This window comes from Pangasianodon hypophthalmus, chromosome 10 (genome assembly GCF_027358585.1).
Source record: "Pangasianodon hypophthalmus isolate fPanHyp1 chromosome 10, fPanHyp1.pri, whole genome shotgun sequence".
In the NCBI taxonomy this organism is placed as follows: Eukaryota; Metazoa; Chordata; class Actinopteri; order Siluriformes; family Pangasiidae; genus Pangasianodon; species Pangasianodon hypophthalmus.
This window is the reverse complement of record NC_069719.1, coordinates 24,966,252-24,986,447: the sequence shown is the minus strand read 5'-3', so window position 1 is coordinate 24,986,447 and position 20,196 is coordinate 24,966,252. Positions and strand designations below refer to the sequence as shown.

At 41.9% G+C, this 20,196-nt stretch overlaps 1 protein-coding gene across 1 annotated transcript in view; it reads right to left on the bottom strand.

Moving 5' to 3' along the window:
* The window catches only part of pacrg (PARK2 co-regulated), a 140,219-nt gene that overhangs the window by 103,657 nt on the left and 16,366 nt on the right, over window positions 1–20,196 (bottom strand). Inside the window, exon 2 of the mRNA XM_026926144.3 lies at window positions 12,999–13,133. Coding sequence (XP_026781945.1) covers window positions 12,999–13,133 — 135 coding nt within the window. The remainder of the gene's footprint in view (window positions 1–12,998; window positions 13,134–20,196) is intronic.

Below are 20,196 nucleotides of genomic sequence, written 5' to 3'. Positions count from 1 at the left end.
TGACTTCCTGTTTCTTGCTCTCTGTTCCTTTGCATCTTCAAAGGGAGTTAGCCATTCAGCCTCATTAAGGTAACTGAGCAAGAACTTTGAAAGACTTAAAGACTAGAAAGGAGCCACCCATTCAAACGAGTGCTTAATCACCTCATTGGTTGTACAACCGTGTGTGCGTGTGTGTGTGTGCGTGTGTGTGTGTGTGTGTGTGTGTGTGTGTGTGTGCAGAGACTACAGCTGGTATACAATGTGGGCTGGAAGTACAGATGGTATACAATGTGGGCTGTATCGCTCTTGTGGTTTTTCTTTATACCTTTTTTCACACCATTAATTCAGTTACAACAGTGTCCAAAGAGCAGCCAGGGTGGTGCACACACAATATGGCCACAGGTTTGTGGACTATCACCCTTATATGTGGGCCTTTTCCAAACTCTCGCCACAAAATTGGAATCACACAATTGTCTAGATTGTCTTTGAATGCTGTAGCATGAAGATTTCCTTTTACTGGAACTAAGGGGCCCCGACGTGTTCCTGCATGACAATGCACCTGTGCACAATGCAAGATCCATGAAGACATGGTTCGTCAAGGTTGGCAATATATGGACACTGTAAATGCATCAAACACCCACTCACGTTCTTTGGTCTTTCATATCTGACTGCTTGCTCACACCAATATGAAAGTAAAAAGCTCAGGTTTGTACAACTGTTTTTCCTCCAAAGGAGATTCGTCAGTGGCTGCAGTGAAATTTCAAACCCCTGAGATGCAAATTCTTGACCTCTTTTGCATAACACATGTACAATAGTAGCATTCCTGCTTAACATCCACAATCATTACAAAAGAGCAGCAAGCTCCAAAACATTGCAACAACTTGCAACAAAAAACATTTGTAGAGCTAGCAAGTTTGCTAACGTCAGGTTTACATGCATTAATCAGCATGTTAATGCTAGATGGCAAATTAGTCTAGCATTACGTTCATTCTAATGTTACACCAGGTTTTGTTTCACAAAATAGCAGAATAAACATGTTGTTAACCGATTCCAAACTGTCAGGACTATTTTTTGTTAGCGAGTTAGTGAACTAGCATGGCTGCGTTGATATTCATGTCCATACATCAAATGTATTGTTTTACAAACCAAACAGTTCACCTCCTATTTGTATCTGTATTTGTATTAGAATACATTATCCGGATAAAGTAGTCATATTGGGTCACATCCTAGCGCCTGCATCTGAGGTATGAATGGGGCACAAAATAAAAAAGAAATAAATAATAAATGCTGATTGTGCGAGAAAAGGAAAACGTGCCAGCTCAGCGGTTTATAGACGCTACTTACCTGAGGCAAGCAACAACACACAAGTACACTGCTGTGCACACACACACACACACACACACACACACACACACAGAGTAATGGTTGTGGAAGGTAATAGGTGTGGTTTAGCAGCAGCTCTGGGTCAAGTCACTACCTTATTGAGGTTTGAGTCATGGTAAGACCTCGCTAGCTCATCTATAATTCATAGCTTTAATATACGCTTAGAACAGACGTGCTCTTAGAAACTTACAATAAATCTTGATATGTTGTGCGTGCACGCACGCGCACACACACACACACGCACACACACACACACACACACACACACACACACATGGAAACATTCTTATAAATACTCTTTCTGGAGTAGCGAGCGATGGGGTTTCTTATGGATTAGGGGTGTGTGTGTGTGTGTGTGTGTGTGTTTCTCATAACGGTAGTGAACTACAAGGCAGTGGCAAGGTAACGCACCGTCAGCAAGCTGCTTTCATCCTCATCCCTCGCTCCATCTCCAATCAGAGAGAGACGGAAGGACAGAGAGTCGTGGTGTTTTCATTTTGCCAGCTTTGTCCTTCACCGTGTCTTTTCCTCTCTCTCCCTTTTTGGGTCTTTTTCTGTCTGTCTGTCAGTCACTCTTTCTCTCGTATCCTCCTTGCTCTCTATCTGTTTTTGTATGTGTTTCCTTCCTGCTTACGTGTCTGTGTGTGTGTGTGTGTGTGTCAGAGAGGCACAAGTGTTGCAGACAACACACACACACAAACACACACAAACAAACAAACAGTCCTGTCAGTGTAAGAATAGAGGACATCAGGACAAATGTAGTAATGAGCTGCATCTCCACAGTTTGACCGAGCCTGTCAATCAGTCCCGTCCACACACACACACACACACACACACACACACACACACACACACACACAACGTACTACCCACCTCTCCTATAAACACAGACACAGATACACACACACATATATACCCTCACAGGACATACGTCCCACCTCTCTTGGAAACACACACTCCAACAAATCTGCCCAAGAAGAAGGCACCATAAAATTTCACCTGTTATAATTTTTTTTTATGTTTGCAAATTGCAAAATCACTATCCTTACAGTTGCTCTGTCAGCTGTGTGTATTGCTCCTGGTGCAGCTCTTCTCTATGCACATATGTGCAGAAGTAGAACAATGAAATACCAGATTAAAGGTATTCAGGCACTGAATAACCTGATTATGGGGCTAAAATCCAGATGTTCGATAATATGCAGGAGGATAGTTCATGGAACCACAACTAATCGCCCTCGGACATGTGCGCCATGCAAGATTTCACAACATGCTCTCAGGCTAATGATAAGTAAAGTAAGGGAAAAGCCAGCAGTCACTCAGAAAGAGTCGCAGGACAACCTGAAAGCAGCAGGAACAACAGTGTTCACTGAGAACAATAAGCAATGCGCATGATCTCGAGAACATCATACCCACAGTGAAGTCTGAAGGTGAGAGCATCATGATTACGTAATCTCATCGGCCAAGAAACTGAATCTGAGGAGAAAATGGACGTTTCGACAAGACAATGACCCCAATCATGCAGCCAAAATAACTCAAGAAGGCCGCGCATGGTCTAGCCAATCTCCTGACTTGAATCCCTTGAAAATTTATGGAGGATTTCGAAATTGCAGGTCCATCAGTGGGACCCTCGTAACCTTGAGGAATTGAAGACAATTTGGCAAGAGGAATGAGCCAAAATTGAAGCACAATGTTACAAAAAGCTAATTACTTCATACCGTAGACATCTCAGAGCTTGCCAACAACAATTTTTCAACAAAGTACTAATGTTGGTCATTTTTTTATGGTGTCCCAACACTTTTTTCCATATCAATTTCATTTAACGATTACGCTCATGAATACGTTAATCTAAATGGGACTTCACTGACACTCTAACGTGTGTCAGCAGGACACCGGTCACTCCAACATCAGTCATCTGGACTTCACTCAAACAGTTTTCAGTCTTGTATCCTCTAACCTTGTCAAACTTTCACTTTGCTCGCTCAGATTTATGTCGATATCTTTCAGGCATTTCTCGCTGAGGCTCTAGTCACAGACATGACAGACTTGATTTGAATGATGCATTGGTGTCAGTGGGACTAACGTTTGAGTGACGTTGATGTAAAATCTGAGTTAGACTGACTCAAAGTTGGTGGACAGATTATGATGCTTGTAGGACAGTGTAGGGTAGCATGACGATATCTACAGAGAGGCATGGCTACACTGAAAAGACAGCCTTCTTTCTATGTCCCTATCTATCTATCTATCTACGGCTTTGACTATGAATAGCTTGGCAACATCAGCAAGATTGCCACCATCAAAATCTATATATACACTTAAGTATTAAATAAATAAACAAATAAACAAACAAACAAATATATATATATATATATATATATATATATATATATATATATATATATATATATATATATATATGTGTGTGTGTGTGTGTGTGTGTATGTGTGTGTGTGTGTGTGTGTGTATATATATATATATATATGTATATATATATATAAATAATGTATATTCCATTTTTATTTCGAGTATGTATTCCTATATCATAATCATAAACTGAGACGCTTTGTGTAACAAATGAAATAAAGTAGTTTTGGTGTTGGATTAAAAAAAAATTGTGTGTGTGTGTGTGTGTGTATTGCTGGCTATGTACCATCTGTTTGTGCATTATGGTATTTGTCTGTGCCTGTGTGTGTTTGCTGTAAAGCCATCAAGCTGCTGCGTAACTCCAAGGCACTTTGTGCAGCGCATTAATCACAGACAGCATTGACTGCTTCCCCGATCCAAACACGCTGACCTTCAGCTTACACAAAAGACATTAGTGCCGTCTATCTGCTTAAAATATGGAGGGAAGGAAAAAGGGAGAAAGAGGGAGGGAGGCAGTGAGAGGAGCTTTCAAGGTAATGAAATCTTGCCATAATTTAGAGTAAAGACTACTGGGGACAGGCCCTGGCCAAAGTCTAAAAAAAGAGTAGAGTCAGGACAAATTAAATTGGATTTCTTTTTTTTTTCTTGCTTTCTTTTAAATTAGGCTTAAGTGCATGCGTGGAGCACTTCTTCATTCTCGTTTTTTCCCTCTCTTCCCACGAAAGCAAGATAACAGCATTACAGTGCAGAATGAATGGAATCATTTCCAAACCAATTAACCTCTGACAGAATGCATGAGAGGACGGGAACGAGAATGCTGGAGAGAGAGAGAGAGAGAGAGAGAGAGGGCTAATAATGTGAGAGAAAATGAGAATCTTTCCACAGGGTAAGTGTGTGAGTGACATGGGGTCCAGATAGTGATAAAGAGGACACAGCCCTGAGGCTACAGGAACCGTAGAACGAGAAGCACATAGGGAGACCTTATCCATCAATCTTTCTCTCTCTCACACACTCTCTCTCTCTCTCTCTCATTGCCTATTCTGGAATGAAGCTCACGCCCAGCTGCCACTGCTCCATTTAGTTAATTAAAGGTTCCATTTAAAGCCGCAGCCTGCTGGCAGTGTGCATGACAATCAATAGCGTTCTGATACAGCGCATACTACACACTGTACCCTAACAAGCACCACACTGCACCTTAACACAAGTCTCTCGCTGCACAATACCTAAACATTCTCTCCTCACACTTTACCCAAACACACTCAACACCAACTCAACATTGGTCAAGAATATTTACTTATCATATGATACACAAAGTGGTGCAAACATACTTAAGCAATATCGCACGAGCAAGAGTGAGGTTATACTGAATATAGGCACATCTGTGATTTGGCCGTAGGCAATAACACTTGATTTATAGCACATCAGCTAGCTGGTTTGCTATAAATCACACTGATTTGGACATTCCTGCTAAAGGTGCTTCCGGTGAAACTTGCATCCCTTTTTCCTTTCCATTTGACAAGCTTTCATATTTTAAGTCAAAAGTTATATTCCTGAAAAGTATCGTTTGCCACGTCGGCTGATGATGTCACCAACACTAGGGTAGTAATCATTTCTAACTCGGAAGAGGAATTTTATTTGGTGAACAGAGCGGAGTGATACACACAGCGAAACATCCCAGTGTGGTTAAAGGAAATATAAGTACTCTTGGAACACTGCTTGACCAATCAAATTAAAGGACTGGAACTAACTGTTGTATAATGAGCTTTATTAGCTTGTTACTGATGCATTAACAAATAAAAACAAGAAACTAAAGATGGAGGACCAATGTACTATGGCTGCCAAAACAATGTTTACTCAAACTGTAACCTAACACTCTCTACTCACACTGTACCCCAACACTCCCTACTCACACTGTACCCCAACACTCTCTACTCACACTGTACCCCAACACTCTCTACTCACACCATACGCCAACACTCTCTACTCACACTGTACCCCAACACTCTCTACTGACACTGTACCCCAACACTCTCTACTGACACTGTACCCCAACACTCTCTACTGACACTGTACCCCAACACTCCCTACTGACACTGTACCCCAACACTCTCTACTGACACTGTACCCCAACACTTTCTACTCACACTGTACCCCAACACTCTCTACTCACACTGTACCCCAACACTCCCTACTCACACTGTACCCCAACACTCTCTACTCACACTGTACCCCAACACTCCCTACTCACACTGTACCCCAACACTCCCTACTCACACTGTACCCCAACACTCCTCCAAAACCTCCTCACTGCTCGCTAACATTCCAACCCAAAGCAACATCCAAAACCTCCTCAACAACTTATACCCAAACCAATCACCTCATTGCTCCCAAAACCACTAATCCCTCTAATCCCTCTAAACATAGAGTTGTCATCATTTCCAATCCCCAGAGTCCCAAAGTAAACACTTCACTGTGCTACAATACTCCAACCCAAGCAACCTTCTCACAACCTACACCCAAAGCAACCTACTTACCAGTCCTTAACCCCCTAATTCCAAAGTAACATTCTCATCCCTCTGCACTCCAAATCCAATGCAATCTCCTCACCACTCAGAACCCCAGGTGAAGGTGTTGAGGTGGCCCTCTGAAACCCTCAAAACCCAAAAGCAACTTCTTCACCACCACTGAATACCCCAATCCCCAAGTAACTGCATAATCTCTCTACAATACTCCAAACGCAAAGCAACTTCTTCACCAATCCTTAACACTTCAATTCAAAGTAACTTCCTTACTGCTTACTCCAAAGCCAAGCTCAACACTCCTCAACACCCTAATTCCACAGTACTTTTGTCACTTCTCCACAATACTCCACACACAAAATAACCTCCTCACCTCACTCACAACACATTAAAAACAAAGCAACACTGCTCAGCAACACCACATTCCCAAAGTAGTCCTGTCATCCACTTCCCAATGCCACCACCTTATCGCTCTCCAACATCCAAACCCAAACCTAATAATACCCAAACCCCAAAGAAACATCATGGTTGTCATCCTTGACAACCTAAACCCAAAGCAACTTTATTACCACTCCGCGACACAACAATCAGTACTTTTTGTGTGAACAAGAAACCTCTTCACATCAGAATCCCAAAGCAAAGCAAATGCCCACACATCAATCTCAAAATAACTGCCTTTCCTCTCCATTGATTGATTATCGAAGGCCCAAAACAACTGGAAAACTGTGGCTAAAAGTGTGTAGTGTGCACACATGAAGAGAAATATCACAATTACTGCCCTCATTTTCAAGAATATTGTTACATCTTTATTTCTGCAGTGCAAGCCACACGTTTGCCTTCAGCTAAGTTTTTTTTTCTAAAAAGGGAAGAGGAAGATTCATTGGCTTTTGCTGGCAGCAGTGTGCCATCATTTGAATGGCTGTGTGCATTAACCACAAGCCCATGGTGGACCATTACTGCTCATTAAGCTAGACAGGACCAGCGGTGAACTTGCATTAGCCGATCAATACCTTCATCTCAACTAATAGCCTATGAGTTAAATTAACAAAAGGATTTGCCATTGCAGTAAAATCTATTTTCCAGTGTTGTTTTTTTTTTCCCCCCTTATCTTGTTTTTAGCTGTTCGGGAGTGAGAAAGCTGCAGCATCATGCAGAAATCCGGGATGAGATGAGGACAAAGATGAGCAACGAAGCCATGAAGCCATTGCTCACAGATGTGGGTCCATCTCCAGCCAATCCCAGAATGCCTTGGTCTAATCTCCCTGGAGGACAGCGGTTGGCCTTACCACATGATGCATTGTGCGTGTGTGATATTTCCAGCCCAATTTCCTGCGCTGGTGCTGTCCTCTCCGAGCCCTAGAGAGCATGCTCCTATCAGCCCCCGTTTTCACTCAGGTTTTTTTTTTTTTGCCTGCTTTATTTCTGTCCCAGGAGAGGAAGTGCACCATATCTCACAGGAGCACACAGTGTGTGAATGTGTGTGGTTAGCACGATCCCTTTGCAGATTTTATTTTTTTCCCGTCTCACAGCCGCACAGTGCCCTGCAGATAAGACGCACAGCTCTACACTCAGTGCCCTGCATCTACACGCCATCTTAATGAAGCGTTAACCTTTAGCTGGGTCAAACATCAGGCTGCACCACACACAGCTGGATCTGGAGCACAGTGGAGCCTCCCAAAGGAGTCTAAAACAACACTGGGGCGAAAAAAACAAAATGGAGTCTTGATGAAACCCATTTAAGCTGTTCTATTCACTAGTAAGCAATGGATTTCCCATTGAGACAGGACATGTAACAGGACATAAAGGTTAATGAGTGTTTTTTTGTGTGTTTGGGTTGGAGAGGAGTATGTTGCTAGAGTGTCAGACTCAATATGAGCATTAAAAGCAAGACATCTATACATGTGGTAGAGGCAATTGAAATTCAGATGGTCTGCTGCACAAAAAAAGATCAGGCAGGTGGCTAAGGAAAATCACCGTCCTTGTATGCTGTGTCTGCAGTGGCCTGCACTTAGTAGTAACACACACACACACACACACACACACACACACACTCATTTATTTCAGATACACATACACACATAATCCCAGGGCTCTTTGTGTCTTTGTACCACCACCACTGCCACGTTCCTCCCTCTTGCTCCTGGAATAATTCAATCTGGTAGACAAGATGGATGTCTGTCCCTATGGAGCACTTATACTCTCAATTTCCTAAAGCACTTGATCAGATTAAATTGATCGCCACCCATAGTCCCCCAATACCGCCCTCCCCCCCCCGCCCCCGATCCATCCATCCACTCTGCACGGCCCGCTGGGAGAGGCTCAAGGCTGCGAATTAGGTTTGCATCGACAGGCTTATGAAATGCGCCTTCGATTTAATTCAGCGGCACAAAAGCTAAGTCAGGAGGAGAAGCCAAGAGGTCAAATAATCAAAGAAAAGTAAAAGAGACGGGCAGAAGCTGCTGAGGAATGCAGACAGAGGCTCAAATGCAAAAGCTGCTCTTTCAAAAATATAATTATTGCATGAAAGAGTGTTCTTTTTTTCTTTAAAGTGGGATCTCTTCCGTTTGACTAAAAATGAAGCATCAGGGAAATTTCCATCCCTTTTGGCTTCACACATTTGGCTTCTACTGGTGAGGAAATTGCATACAGCACCCCCACCACCACCCGCACCACCACCACCATTATCCATTAACCTGTCTTCCTAGTCTCTATCTGTGTCTCTCTCTCACTCTGTCTCTTTAGAAATAACAGCAGTACCACGAACAGCACACTTACACACACCTGAGCTCACTCTTATCAGCTTGCTGCATATGCTCCTCATACATACACACTCGTGTTGTACACACGCGCACTCAGCACTCCAGCTAAGAGCCAAGTATTAAAGCTCTCAGAGAAGCTAAAAATATGCCTCTTGCCCGTCAGGTACTCTATATCCCCCTGCTCCCTCTCACACTGCCCTTGACATTTAAACACCCCCTACGGCTCATTCACCTACAGCACACACACACACACACACACACACACACACACACACACACACACACACACACACACACAGAGTTGTGCCCCAGTTGAAATGTAGAATAGGTATAAGTTGTAACATTCATCTTCATAAAGAACTATTATACTTAGGAAGAAATGAGAGGAGAAGGTGAAAGATGAAAGAGGAATACCAAAGCTTTCCAAGTGAGTGTGTGTGTGTGTGTGTGTGTGTGTGTGTGCCAGCAATCAATACATTGCATACCTTTAGACCACAATCAGCCTATATGACAGTGTGAGGTTGAATGGTGCAGCAGCACATGGAATGAGGGATGAAGATCATGGGAATAAAAATAGTCAGATTAATGAATAATATTTTTTTTTAAAAATTATATTATAAAGAATACAACACAACAGAGGTGTGCTGTTATAGGAAAATAATCCATGACGGACAGAGTGATGTGATACAGAAGTGGATTATTTTCCTATAACAACATGCCCCGAAGTGTATTATGTCTCTTACACCACAGCGATTTGCCAACGATTATTAGAATTTTTATGTAAACAAGAAAAGAAGATCTTGCTCTTTGTTTTTTTTTTTTTTAAAGAGCTAACTGCGAAACCTGACTTTTGTTCCGTATGTTTGAAAATGTTTCTCTTGTTAAATGGCATTGTAACTATGCTAGCAATGTCTCTGAGGCAGCAGGGGGTGGTTGAGGGTCAGCTGTAGACAGAGACGAGGCGGGTCGAACCAGCAGGTATAACGCGTGATGATTCTCACCCGTGTGTGTGTGTGTGTGTGTGTGTGTGTGTGTTTACTCATGTGCACGTTGTTTGTCTTTAAGAGAATGCTGTTAACCAGAGAGAGAGGAACAGAGCTGACAGAGTTCACACATAACACACACACACACACACACACACACACACACACACACGCGCGCGCGCCCGGAGCAAGAGCTTAGAAAGTGCTGGTGAACTTGAGCGAGGCAAAAGCCCTGAAATATTGGGAATCTGTTTTATTTTCCATTCTTTCATTGTTAAAAAGTGTGCTGAAAAGTGCAAGTTGGAAAAATAAAGCGAGCCCCGAAGCTCTGTCAAAGTCCGCCTGTCTCCTGAGTCCTCCTTCCCCCCCCACCTTCACACACACTGGGTCCTACAGTCCCTTTGGGATGTCAGTGTGGCACACATCCGCTAACATCACACAGGATCCAAGAAAATACCTGAACCAAAAAAAAATTGTACCACAATCGCTCAGCACATCACAAATATTTCAATGTAAACATAAGTGTGTGTTTCAGGATGGTGTCCTTTAAAGTGTCTGTGGTACACCTGAAATTCTACAGTAACTTTTATACTTTTATACTAATTCCTCTCAATGTGGAGAGGTTAGAAAATAGAAATAACTGCAGGACTGGACAGGAGAAGTCAAATTTAAAAAAAAAAAAAAAAGAAAGAAAGAAAAAAAAAAAAGAAAAAAAGAAACTACCAAAGTTCCTCACACAGTTCTTGGGTGACAGGGTCGTCCCAATTCCATCTCTGAGTAACTAAATCAACACTGCGCAAGTGAGTGTGTCCATGTGTGTGTGCGCACGTGTGTGTGTGTGTGTGTGTGACTGCATTCTCACACACTCGCACACTCTCTCTCTGAGCTTGATTGATCCTGTAACCTCATTGTGAACTGCTGCCCTGAAGGTTACTTACTGCTAACACAGAACTGCAAACATTCTTGGCCTAATCAGTCTGTCTTGTTCCTACCCTCTTTCTCACACACACACACACACACACACACACACACACACATACACACTCTGATCCTTGAAGCTCATTTGCAATGTGAATAGTGAAAGAAGAACAGAAGAACTGGAGAGAACACATCCCGGCAGCAGCAGTGAGATCAGTAAGCAGAACGGCTGCATTAGATGTGACAGCAACAATTTCATACAACACTTACTGTCTGCTGCGAGCAATTTTCATAAAAGTGTGAGGAACGACGAAAGAGCGGCATTATTTTTTAAAAAAGGGCAGGTGGATTCACTGTAAAAAAAAAAATTCGCTTTTAATTATTAATACTGAGGCTTTCAGGATGATTTCACCATGAGAAAAGCTCGCTCTCTGAGAGAATAACGGCACGAGAAAAAAAAAAAAAGCTACTGAAAAGGAAGTAGCTGCAAAAAAGACAGACACACACAGCACATTGCTGTTCTCACTGTGTGTGTGTGTGTGTGTTTCCAACCAGAATGTTCCTGGGACATCTCACCTGCAGCTATTGTCTTAGGTGGCAAACGATAATGAATTTCAGCTATGTGTTTAATAAAGCTGTTTCATAAACGCTGTGATCTTTCATCAACAAACAGCAAAATGTTAAAGCCTGACATTTCCACTGATTCATTTATCAGATGATTTATACTATAACTGAACGTGGCAGCTTTGACGTATCAGGATTCGAACTCACAACCTTCCGGTCAGTTGTCAGGAGCCTTAACCTCTGTGCCCCATGTCAACAGTGAGTTCCTCCATGTGCAAATCCATGCCTACATTACCTTTCTGAGTTTAAGGTTACTACACCCACAGCATCCTGTTCGATCTTCGATGGAAAAAATTGTTTCAATTTTAACTACTTTAATTCTATTTTTCATGTAATACTATTTTTTTCTGTAAACTTCTACACAATGCGAAAATCTTTTTAAAAAAAATAGCAAGTAAAAATATCTTCAATATATTCAATGAATGAATATTCAAACTAATATTTCTCTTTATAAGATTGTTTTTAAATTAATATAAGATTATTAATCCTATTTCTAGATATTTTTACCCATTTCAAGCTTGAACTTGTCTCAGTCTATTGGCAGATACACCGATCAGCCATAACATTGATTAACACTAATAACATGGATTGAAGAGAATAATATTGATTATCTCGTTATAATGGCACCAGGCAAGTGGTAGGATATATGAGGCAGCAAATGAACAGTCAGTTCTCAAAGTTGATGTGTTGGAAGCAGGAAAAATGGGCAAGCGTAAGGATCTGAGCCACTTTGTCAAGGGCCAAATTGTGTAGTAAATCTTGAAAGATGTACATATCACCTAAAACTAGCTAATTAACTGTAGCTAATTGTGCCTCGTCCTGCGAGAAACTAGGTCTTAATTAGGTATAAATTGGGTTTATATAGGCTTAGTTTATAAACTCACTGTTCAGTTTGCTGCTTAGATTCTGTTGGAAACAAAATACGTAAGAAAAAACAAAACATACATTTGTAGCTTGTCAAATAATCGCACCACGTTCACTGTTTTGTTTCACACCAGTGAAATAAAGTACTAAGTACTGAGGTGTGATATTAAATAAAAAGACAATTATTTTTTATGGAAAAATGCTAGTTAATTTAATTGATGGATGACAGAAGGTATTAAATCTACATTCCTTTTTAGCTGGCAGCTATAGAAATCCCATTCCTTTAAAATTCGTTCATAAAACGTTCATAAACTTCCACAACTTTGTTTTTATTTGAGGTTCTTTTTTTTATATTCATTCCTACTCTCGAGAGCTCACAGTCTTTACTAGCAGCTCAACTTGCTAGTAACAGCTTTGTGTCTCCTTAAAAGGCCGCCAGTGTATCGTGAACGGCCATGCGCTATGTGGAAGACAGGATCCTACACAGCAGGAGGTTCACAACAAGATGGACAGCAACACCTTTGAGACATTTTTCATCCCTTTCTGAAAGCAATTTAGCATAAATCAGATGGCGATGTAAGCTCAATTTTATAATAATAGTACAGTACCTTCCAGGCGATGCGATTGCCCTTGGTGTCGTGCTCCAGCCCAATTGGGAAATCTCCACGTTCGTAGAACTTCCGGAATGACGTGGGTCTGGCTGGACGCTCTTTGAAAGCTCCGGCTGCAGGAGGACCCACCACCTAACCAGAAAGAGAGAGGTACAATTAATTCCTCCTATTCTGGATTAATAATAATAATAATAATAATAATAATTATGAATATCTTACATTCTCAAATCCTTGTTTTTTAATAATTGCCTTTGGAGAAGAAACTAGAAATAAGTAGACCAAACAATGTCCAATCAAAGTACAAATTACACTACGGGATAAATAACAGAAATGTAACTTTTATGTAGTTTGAACCAAACAGTAAGCGCAGAAGAGACGGCATTCACGTCTAGGTTGCGACTCTGCGCTATAAGGCTCAAACACATTGGTTGTATAATAGTAACAGGGAGGTACTGATAGGTAGCAGAATTTATTTTTAGCCATCACTGCCTATAATACAGTATACAGTATGACCTATACAACACTTGAGTGGAGGTACGTTTGTGTTTCGCGATTTTGGCACTGAGACTCGGGCTCCATCGCAGGAATGGAGATGGATGTGTTACACTTAACCTGGTACACTGTAGAGCTGCAGGGCACAATTCTTCTTGACTACCTGTGTAGGAGCTCCAAAGGCAATATCCACAGTCATTACTGAATGTGATTCTATCACTGCTGAAGGAGTCTACTCAGTCTGTCAGAACACACACTCACACACACTCACACACACTCACAGACAGTGTGTTCCACACCGACAGACTCTAGTAGCCCAGGGCAATGCTGCAAGCTCTGCTATTGTAGTGTTGCTGGTGCGGGATACGTTATACACACACACACACACACTATTATCAGTGCTGTTTCCCATCCAAGAGTAAGGATTATATCTCATGACCATGAGCAGGATCTTTGAACTTTGTGTGACCAGTAACGGCATGAGACCCTGGCTGTAAAAACTTAACCTCAGTACTACAGCATGTCTGCAGGGATGCAAACCTTCGCACTTTGACTCAATAGCTGTAACATATAGGCCATGCTGTAAAGGGCTTTTTGTTTTGCACTAAAATGTACATATACAGCATTTAACACAATATTACACAAACAAGAGTGCTGTGGCACTGAATATCAGCATGGCTGTGATTCCAACCGGGTCACATGCCTAATTCATGCATACTTTACTAAAAGACCATTCCCAGAATCCATATAACACACTACTTTTTGTACATATACATGTTTATTGGTGCTTATATACTCATGGAAATGCCAAAACTAAAAACACAAGGAATCCCAGGTTGTTGCTAGGATGTTGCTAGGTAGTTGCTATAGTATCCCAGGAAGTTTTTAATGGTGTTTATAGCTGGTTGCTTTGGTATTCCATCTGGTTGCTAGGGTGATGCTAGCTGGTTGCTATGGTATTCCAAGTGGCTGCTAGGGTGTAGGTGGGCGGGGCAGTCCACTTTTAATTATCTTCAATGGGTCACAATTGACAAATGATTCGGCTGTAGGTAATCACACTACAACCGCACAATTGCGGGTTGTGATATTGTTTTTATAAAATGGTTCTTTTAACAAGAAATTAATATTGTCATAATATAATTAATAACTGACATTTCAGACACGATATCACCAAACATTTGTTTATTTTTTTGCTCTGTCAACGAAACTAGTTCCCAAAGAAGCCACAGTTGGATAGAGCATTGCGTGTTGCTAGGCAACGCACAGACTGACTGACAGCCGGTAGTATAGTGTATAGTATAGTAGTGTTGTAACGGTTTCAATGGAACGAACTATTGCTAGAATTGGAATTTTAGGCGTGATATAATGTACCAGCGCTAAATATGTACTAAATATCAGCACACTTGCTTATCCAATCAAACTAGACGACTGAAGCTACCTGTTGTACAAGTAAAGTATAACACACTACAGGGTGTGCTATTATAAAAAATGATCAATGTGATGCAGCCTGACGCAAAGCTCAGTTTCTGTTTCCATCCCGAAGATGATTTTCTTTTCCTATAACAGCACATTCTGAAGTGTTTTATTCCTCTTATACCACAGCACACCTCTTAGTTTTCATCCGTTTATAGTTACATTTAACGTTATTTAAGCCCTTTCCCTCTCTCTCTGCGAAGTGCTGACACTGAAGACTCCTTCCACAAATTATAAATAAAAGTCTTCTCCCAGGAAACTTTTATGCACAGATTACGCACAGCATCCACCATTTAAGTGAACAGAAACAAGAATATTAGAATGAGCTGTTTAAAACAAACCTGTGATTTGTCTTGTAGCTGAACTACTGAACTGTTGCCAGAGCTGCTGTTCTTGAAAATCAATCTACACCATCTGACCAGTCAGTTTCAAGAATTCATCAGCGCTGAGGTATAAATTATCATAACAAGATTTCAAGAAACTCTCTCTCCTGTAAGTGTGAGTGAGAGCCACTGATGGATGCTTACTGATGCCAGCTCATGTGGTCCGCATTTCCATTTGTAACTTCGTTTTGCGTTTCCTTCCAAACCGACCCTCTTTCTATCACCCGATCTCTCAGTCACTCTCACTTTAAAATTCATTTCATGCCTAGCCCTACAGTGGATGAGCTGCAGGACACATTACCTGTTTGTTGAAGCAGCAGCAGTGGCGGACTGGAGCAGAGCTTACCCCCTCTCTCTCTCTCCCTCTCTCTCTCTCTCTCTCTCTCTCTCTCTCTCGCACCATTGCTGGCTGCCTTCCTTCCTTCCTTCCTTCCTTCTTCTCCTTCCTCTCTCTCTCTCGCTCTCTTTCCATCCCTGCCTATTTTTTAACCTCTCTATCTCGCTGTCTAACTCCATATTCCTCTTATATTTTCAGTTGAGTGATTATCAAAATCTTTAGCCACCGCGTGTGTGTGTGTGTGTGTGTGTGTGTGTGTGTGTGTGGGGTGCTGGTGACTCACCCTGGTTATCGGCTCAGGCTGCTCTGATAAGGTCAGGCTGAGCATCGCCACAAGCAACCCAATTACCTCTCTTTATTCATAGGGCATTCACACACAGACGCATGCACACACACACACACACACTCACACTCACATGCACTTCTGAAAGGCAGGTTGTTTGCCCTGAGGATTTACTCAGGGCCTACCCGTCAAAACAGAGTGAGCCAAGTGTCAGTATGTGAATTCACATATTCTCACACACTACTGCATTAACACTGCTGCTCGCTCCATTTCTAAATCCTGTTGCTGATTCTAGTTCAACAAATCATAATGGGGACAAGTTAGAGAAGAGTCCAACAAGCCTTCCACATTAATCAAGTGCTGAGTAAAACTCAAAATCCTTAACTTTCAGCCCGCCCTCTTACGCTCACTGCTTTAAGGAGTTCATTTAGACTCTAAAACAGTTCTGCGAGTATAAGCCAGGCTTTAAAACGGCATAAGACATTTATCATCACAGCTCTGACAGCTTTTCTTTAATACAAGCCTGGTTAGTCGATGCAGGGGTTGACAAATCATAAATCTCCTCTTTTAATTTTTTTTTAAGTCTTATTTTGTTATTTTAGTGTTTTTCATTATCCTGACACGCTGCACTAAGTGTAGGGAATCAGCAATATAAACGGACAAATTTCCCTGGTCCATCAACCTCCGCTAAACAAACTAGCATGGTGTCTCAAATCGCATACTTAGATATTATTATTATTATTTAGGCCATTACTGAGTACAGCACAAGCTGGTTTTCCTATTAGTTAGAGTTTGAATTTTAAAAAGCTCTCATGTCACATTCAAACCTACGGAAAGGTCCGTTTTGAGTACCCATTTTCTGGAGTTTCTAGACTAGTAAATACTTTTGAATGCAAGGTCAAAGTTTTAGATTTTGAAAAGTAGCTCATGACAACAATCACGATGACGGCAAAAAGGTTCAAAGAGACACAGAGCTTGTAAATGCCTTTAACATCGCTGTGCATGAAATCGCTAAACAGTTCTTGAAAACATGACGGACAGAGATGTTTTGGCTCTGACGTTCCATCTAGTGGATGTCACATTTAATCCTCCAGATGTACATAAGATACACATGCGAGTGTATGAATAATGATGCTGCTCTTCTGCACACACACACACACACACACAAAGTCATGTGTAGAGTATAAACCAGGCTCGTCTGTTTCACGTCAGGCCGTATTACACCATCCCGGTGTGGATTATTTTTCTATAATAACACAACCCTTCCCACTAGACTGGTAAAGCAATACAACAACAGTTAGCAACATTCCACATGTGTATGTTACTAACATAATAAAATGTTCAAATGTTATGAGTCCTAAAATATAAATCTGGGAATCAAGGCTTGGGGTCACACAAAATTCATGTCTATTTGATGTAGTTTGCCCCAAAGAGTTCGAGAACCCCTGGGCTAGCATCTTTGGATATGGTTAAAATGCAACATGACTGTGTGTTGTGCCAGCCATTTCCATTTAAACTGGAGGGAAAAAAAAACAGAACGTTTTAATATTACTAAAAATAAAAAAATAAAGGAAATATTCAATGTTCAAGATTCTACACTATAGGACGGGATGTGGAGATGGTGGCCGGGATATGCATAGTGTTACTACAGACACACACACAGACACACACACAGACACACACACAGACACACACACAGACACACACACAGACACACACACAGACACACACACAGACACACAAACTTTCTCTCCCTGCATCACCTCTCAGTAACCCAGATGTGCTGACAGCCAGCTGAGGGTAGAACAGTGAAGAGCAGCATTTTCCTCTTACAACACTGTTGCAATCAAATCTCTTCAGAAGGGTGTGGGGTGTAAATCTAGCTCCTTCTTCATCCACACACACACACACACACACACACACACTCACACTCACACACACCAGGAGGGAAATTACAGACAAAAAGGTCAAATGTGTGAGCTCGTGCAGGGATAATGCTTTAAATCAGGGAGTTGCTCTGGATTAGAAACAGAGTGAGCCCACGCTAAATCAAATTCTTCCATTCTCTTTCTGACACCTCATTCTCGTCTACTACCCTTAAAAGTGTGCGTTCGCGTGTGTGTGTGTGTGTGTGTGTGTGTGTGTTACAAGACCAGCAGGGAGTAAGTAAATGCAGACAGGAGAGCTGAGCATGCAGAGAACAGACAAACCCTCTGATTTATAAACACTGAGCCAGGCAGTGACACACATACGTGTGTGTGTGTGTGTGTGTGTGTGTGTGTGTGTGTGTGTGTGTGTGAGTGAAGGTGTCATCTGTTTCTCACAGAGGTTGTCCCCATTTTCACCCTCCTTCTTACCCACTCGAATCTGCCATCATCTTTGCTGCACCGCTGCGCAAACACAATGACAAAACAGGTGGCACTGTTCTCCTGTCTCTCGTTCTCTCTTACACACAAACACACATATGCACACACACAAACACTGAAACACACACACACACAGCCTTGCAACATCGCTCTGTTCTACGAATGATTCACACAGAGAGCAAAGCAGCAGGAGACACTAAGGGAGGAGAGGAACGAGAGAAAAGGAGTGGAAGGTCTGGATCTCGCCCTGCTGCTCGATCTCTCATCTCATCTAGGTTTTTATTTTCTGCCACCTTGAGTACTGCAGTCTACTCCTCGCAGACATTTTCCTCCAAACGCTCCAGAGCATACAAAACACAGCGCCTTGCCTCTTCACTAACACAACTTTCCATCTATTCTTCACACTCTGTGCAGGCTCCCTATAAAACCTGCCTTCTCCCGGGTTGTCTCGGGGACACTCTCCCTCAGACCCTGCAGTGATTTTTCTGCTCGTGTCATTCAAATTCCCCATGCTAGTCGCTAGTGCGCATTCCTACCAGTTGCTATGGTTTCACTAGAAGCATCTGGCTAGTGCAATATGGTCACTATAACTTCAGCTCTGACATTAACACTTGATGTAATTCAAATCACAGGTTGCTCTAATTGTTGATGTGGTTACTGCTGATATAGCATTTTTGAAAGGAGTCTCCAGTGTCGGTACTTTGTAACAGTGACACGCTGTTTTTTCGTCTTATTAACTGAAAGAGAGAGCAAAAAAATAGATGCTGGAGAGGGCACAACAGGAATAACAGGAACTAACTCGTTTCGTGGAGGTTCCACAACATTAAATGGTTAAAAAGCATCAAGTGTCATTCATTAATAAATTAAAAATTGTAATCATTGCCAAATTGCTGTGGTATGAAAGGAATGAAAGCCTTCAGGACGTAATGTTATAGGAACATAATCAACTTTGAGGTCGGGCAGCATCACCCCTCCCTTTTGGGGATAATTAATATACCTTATGTAATGCACCCTAAAGGGAACTCTGGTGTATTATCTATGGGAATCTTTAAAGAAAACCGAGTTTTCTTTGTAGAATCCTACAGCAAAGAGTTTTCCTTCCACAGAAGGTTCTAGTATTCTACAGCCTACAGTATAGTCTCCTGAGTGGCACAACAGAAGAGCGCCAACCCTATCGTCAGAAGGTCAATGCTACACCCTTCCATGGCCGGGAGCCAAGAAAACCACGACCGTGCTCTCTGGGTGGGAGGAGCATACTCTCTCTCCTCTGTCAATCACAGAGACACTAGCCAATCTTAGGCTTCTGCGAGATTGTGTATGTGGAAGAGGGCAGATAGCGCTTTCCTCCAGGTGTGTTACGCTGCACTGACACGCAGCATGAGTAGCAGTTTGAAAAGATGTGGTTGGTTGGCCTCACGTGTCTCAGAGGAAGCCCATGTTAGCCTTCATTCTTCCTTCTTGGGAGCTGTCGTATGATAGGAGACAGGTGGCTGGTGGGCGGAAATTGGCCAAGACCATATTAGGGAGAAAATGGGGAGCAACAGAGAATTCTAGAGCCAAACATCATCCAAAGAACCTATTAGGAAACATTTAAAATAATTTTTAAGCACTTGATCTTCACTGAGAGGCCAATCAGAAACAGAACCCAAAATTACCACTAGGACAAATTCAGAGATAGTCTGATATCTAGAAAAATCCAGGATAAAGAAGCCAGTCAAGAGCAGGAGTGTGGCAGAGTCTAGTGCAGTTTATTCTGTCTAATAGAGGTAGAGAGGGTCATAACATCCTGAAAGACCCCAGGCTACAGAGAGAGAGAGAGAGATCAGTACGATTATTAAATGAAGCAGAAGTGGACAGATAG